Source organism: Chiloscyllium plagiosum, chromosome 48 (assembly GCF_004010195.1).
Source record: "Chiloscyllium plagiosum isolate BGI_BamShark_2017 chromosome 48, ASM401019v2, whole genome shotgun sequence".
NCBI lineage: Eukaryota > Metazoa > Chordata > Chondrichthyes > Orectolobiformes > Hemiscylliidae > Chiloscyllium > Chiloscyllium plagiosum.
The window spans coordinates 2,691,449-2,696,705 of record NC_057757.1 but is presented as its reverse complement, the minus strand read 5'-3'; the positions used below and the strand labels follow the sequence as shown (position 1 = coordinate 2,696,705).

The window sequence follows — 5,257 nt, the reverse complement described above, 5'->3', positions numbered from 1 at the left end:
AATCCACCCTAACCTGCACATCCCTGGGCACTATGGGACAATTTAGCATGGCCAATCCACCCTAACCTGCACATCCCTGGGCACTATGAGACAATTTAGCATGGCCAATCCACCCTAACCTGCACATCCCTGGGCACTATGGGACAATTTAGCACGGCCAATCCACCCTAACCTGCATCTTTGGACTGTGGGAGGAAACTTGAGCACCCGGAGGAAACCCACACAGACACGGGGAGAATGTGCACAGACAGACAGTCGCTTGAGGCTGGAATCGAACCTGGGTCCCTGGCGCTGTGAGGCAGCAGTGCTAACCACTGAGCCACCGTGCCTCCCTTGGTTCACGTGTTCAAATCCCACCATATCTGTACTGGCCATGATGCCATTCTTAACTCACCCCAGCTGCCAGCACATGGTCCGTATCCCTCTGTTCCCGGCCTGTTCATGCCTCTGTCGAAATGCCTCTCAAACATTGCTATTATATCTGCTTCTCCCACCTCCCCTGGCAGCTCATTCCAGGCACCTACTGCCCTCTGTGTAAAAAAACAGCCTGGCACATCTCCCTTAAACATTCCCCCTCTCACCTGAAACCCATGCTTCCCTGGGGAAAGAGACTCTGACTATCCTTGCTATCCATATTTTATCGACTCCTATCAGCCTTTGACATTACAATGAAAACAATCTAAATTTGTCCAACCTCTACTCACGAGGGTCCTGAAGAAGGGTTATACCCGAAACGTTGACTTCTTCACCTCCTGATGCTGCCTGGCTGGCTGTGTTCTTCCAGCCTCCTGCCTGTCAAGCTCTCCTTATAGCCAATACGCTCCAATCCAGGCAACATCCTGGTAAACCTTTTCTGCACCCTCTCCAATGACTACACGTCCTTCCTATAGTGCGGCGACCAGAACTGCGCTCAGGCGGCCGAACTGCAGTTTTGTTGGGGGTCAGAGGTCACACTGAAAGTCTCATACAGCTGTGAAGATGGGACTGTGCTCTTTGCAGAATAGAAGGCTGACAGCAGGTTTGACAGAGGTGTTCAAAACCATGAGGGGCATGGAAAGCGTCGAGAGGGAGAGGCTGGAAGGATTGAAAACCGGAGGGGAGAGACTTGAGGTGATTCAGCCAAAGAATGCAGGAAGGGGGGTGAGGATCTGGAGTGCGTTGCCTGAGAGTACGTGGTCAAGACCGAATTCGAAACTAGCTTTCAGAAAGAGATCATCTGAAGAGGGGGGGAGCAAGAAACGTTCGCAGGGCGATGGGGTGCAGGCAAGGTGGGTGACTAGGTGGGACGCCCTTGCAGAGAGCTATTAGGCATTTGATGGCTGCACTGTGACCATTGTACGATTCTGTTCTGTTCACAGGGCCCTGTGTAAAATGTGATGAACCAGGGAAGACGCATATTGATTTACCACTGGGTAAAAGTTATCAAATTCACTCGTGTCAAACCTCTTGCTGAAGAATTAGTCCTTGGCTTGCCATTCTGCATCTCCTTTGTCATGAGGAAGTTCCCTTTTCTCCTGTTTGTACAAACTGTTTGAAAGAGCTTGCATTTTCAAAGCAATCTTTAATAAATCACAGATCATGATGTCTGCCTTTGGTCTGCCTTTCTCTTTTCGTTCAGGGTGTTGGCATCAAAGGCTTGGCCAATCACGTCCAGCATCCAGCACTCGTTGTGTCAAGTTTATTTCATTCAAATAGCGAGCAAAGTAACACACTGTTTAACCAGGTAACATCGCCACAACCATACCAGGCTCATTCCAGAGAGAGAGAGAGAGAGAGAGACGATTGATGGCAGTTTTAACCCGAGGGTCACCGCCTCAGGCGAGGGGAGAGGCTGTGAAGGATAGTCCTTCACAGGTAACCTCAGCCATTGCAGGAATTGAAACCAACGCTCTTAGCTTCACAAACCAGCCACGTCCAGCCAACTGACTGCTCCGCCACAGCATTCACAACGGGTCTGATTGCTCTCAGTGTCTCCCTGCTCATTCCTGATGCACAGGACTGCGGCTGCTATCACTGTAAATCCAGCATGGTTATCCATTCCATGGGACGGCATGGTGGCTCAGTGGTTAGCACTGCTGCCTCCCAACGCCAGGGACCCGGGTTCAATTCCACCCTCAGGCGACTGACTGTGTGGAATTTGCACATTCTCCCCGTGTCTGCGTGGGTTTCCTCCAGGTGCTCCAGTTTCCTCCCACAATCCAAAGATGTGCAGGTTAAGGTGAATTGGCCATGCTAAATTGCCCAGGGATGTGTAGCATAGGTGCATTAGTCAGGGGTAAATGTAGAGTAATAGGCTAGGAGAATGGGTTTGAGTGGGATACTCTTTGGAGGGTCGGTGTGGACTTGTTGGGCTGAAGGGCCTGTTTCCACACTGTCGGGATTCTATGATTCTCTGGAAAGGGGTTGTTGCTGTGTAGTGGCCCTTCCTGTGAGCCAAGAGGCCTGAGTTCAAATCCCACCTGTCCCTGAAGTATGTAATAATATCTCTGAATAGGTTGGTTAGGAAAATATTTCTGGTCCATGTTTCACCTGGATTGCCCATTTTGGGGGAGGTGTCAGTGGGATATTGGTATTGTCATGAGGTTGATAATCCACAGGCCCAGCTTGGGCTGGAAGCAAAGATCACATTGGGCCAGGCAGCATTCATGGAGAGAGAGCAAGCTAACGTTTCGAGTCCAGAAGACTCTTACATCAGAGCTGATTGGAAGTGCGGAGGGTCAAAGAGAGTGGTGCTGGAAAAGCACAGCCGCTCAGGCAGCATCCGGGGAGCAGGAGAATCGATATTTTGAGCATAAACTCTTCCTGGCGAAGGGCTTATGCCCGAAACGTGTGGTCTCCAGCATCTGCAGTCCTCACTTTTTCCCCGTGAGGTGTGAAGGGGACAGCATTTGTGTGGGAGGATGCAGTGCTGGGGGAGAAAGGATATTGATTAGTGTAGACTGAGCGATTGGAATGTGAGAATGGTAGTACAATAGTGTGTCTAACTGCTCACCCCACCACCCCCCACCCCCCCACAGACTGGAAAGGACGGGCAGTCCCACTGGGGGGGGAGGGCTGGGAGAGGACATGGTGACAGAACATGGAACAAGCAAAGCTGAAAGTAAGGGAAGGAATGGGAGTGTAGGTTCACAATCCGAAGGTGCTGAAGTCAAGAAATCTGTAAAGTGCCTAGTCTGAAGATGAGATGATGTCCCTCCATTTTGCGCTGGGATTCACTGGAACACTGCAGCATGCCAAGGATAGACACATGAGCAGGACCCTGCGTTAAAATGACCGGAAGGTGGTGGTGAGGGGGGGGTTATGCTTCAGCAGACACCGGAGGTGTTCTGCAAAGTGGTCACCCCCGTTCTGCATCTGATTTCTCCAATGTAGAGAGGGTGCAGTGAATACAATAGACTAGGTTGGAGGGGGAACAGGTGAAATCCTGCTTGACCTGTTGGATGGTGAGCAGGGAGGAGGTGAAGGGGCAGCTGTTGTATCCCCTGCACATGGGAAGGTTCCACGGGAAGGGGGATGGTCTTGGTGGCTTCCTGGGGATACACAGGTTCAAATCTCAGGTGGGCGCCCGGTAGAATTTAAATTCAACGAACAAATCTGGCATCGAGAGCTAATCTCCATTGCGGTTTCTCTCCTCAAAGTCAAAGGTTGAGGGAACGACCCGAAAGAAGTTTACACAGGTGTGATAGATGTTTTACAAAATTATGATAACGTGGACAGTCAGGGTCTTTTTTCCCAGGGAAGAAATTGTCGATTAGTAGGGGGCATAGGTCAAAGGTAAAGGAGGGGTAAGTTTAAAGGAGATGTCAGAGGCAGGTTTTTTTTAAACAGAGGATGGTAAGTGCCTGGATTGTACTGCCAGAGGAGCTGGTGGAAATAGAGACAGCTAAGATGCACCTTGACAGATCTATGAATAGGTTAGGGATGAAGGGGTATGGACCCCAAAGAGGCAAAGCATTTTTAGTTTAGGAAAGCATAAACTGGAGAGGGTTCAGAAGAGATTTACCGGGATGTTACCAGGTATGGGAGGTTTGAGTTATAAAAGGGAAGCTGGATCGTCTGCATTTGGATGGGTGTATGAATAGGAAGGGTTTGGAGGGATATGAGCCGGGTGCTGGCAGGTGGGACTAGATTGGGTTGGGATATCTGGTCGGCATGGACGGGTTGGGCCGAAGGGTCTGTTTCCATGCTGTACATCTCTACGACTGGGACTTTTTTCACTGGAGCATAGGAGTTTGAGGGATGACCCTTATAGGGGTTTATAAAATCATGAGGGACATGGAGAAGATGAATGGCAGGTGTCTTTTCCCTAGGGTGGGGGATTTCATCACTAGCGGGCACATTTTGAAGGTGAGAGGAGAAAGATTTTGAAAAGGACATGAAGGAGCAATGTTTTCACACAAAGAATGGTTCGTGTGTGGAATGACCTTCCTGAGGGAGTGGTGGATGTGGGGACAGTTATAACGTTTAAAGACATTCAGGTAAGTTCATGAATAGGAAAGGTTTGGAGGGATACGGGCCAGGAGCAGGCAGTGGGACTAGTTTAGTTTGGGATTGTGGTCGGCATGGACTGGTTGGATTGAAGGGTCTGTTTCCATGCTGGAGGAGTCTATGTGGCTATCACTGGCTAGTCCAACATTTATTGGCCATCCCTAATTGCCAAGAGGGCAGTTGAGAGTCAATGATGTCACTGTAGGCCAGACCGGGTAAGGATGGCAGATTTCCTTCCCCAAAGAACTTTTGTAAACACAGTGCAATGTTCTAACAATCGATAGTAGCCATCATTGAGGCTCTGAATTCCAGATTGTTTTCCTTTTAAAAATTAAATTCAAATTCTACCATCTGCAATAATAGGATATAAGCTCAGGTACACCATAATATCTGCAGTAATAGTCCAGTGACAATAACCCAACACACACCCTCACAGAGAGGGGAATACGACAACAGACCTAAAAGGGGAAGGAAGCGACTGCTCTAGAGAGGGTGGAGAGAAGATTTACTCGAAGGTTGGCCAGGGCTGGAGAATTGTAGCTATGGGGGTGGTACGGTGGCTCAGTGGTTAGCACTGCTGCCTCACAGCGTCAGGGACCCGGGTTCAATTCCAGCCTCAGGCGACTGTCTGTGTGGAGTTTGCACACTCTCCCCGTGTCTGCGTGGGTTTCCTCCGGGTGCTCCGGTTTCCTCCCACATTCCAAAGATGTGCAGGTTAGGGTGGATTGGCCGTGCTAAATTGTCCCTTAGTGCCCAGGGATGTGCAGGT

The 5,257-nt window shown here is 49.9% G+C and overlaps 1 protein-coding gene across 1 annotated transcript in view; it reads left to right on the top strand.

Moving 5' to 3' along the window:
* Positions 1–1,586, top strand: part of LOC122544319 (transmembrane 4 L6 family member 1-like) — a 26,706-nt gene extending 25,120 nt beyond the window's left edge. The window contains exon 5 of the mRNA XM_043683486.1: positions 1,359–1,586. Within this exon, the coding sequence (XP_043539421.1) occupies positions 1,359–1,370 (12 nt within the window). The 3' untranslated portion in view covers positions 1,371–1,586. The remainder of the gene's footprint in view (positions 1–1,358) is intronic.
* Positions 1,587–5,257: the final 3,671 nt, after the last annotated feature.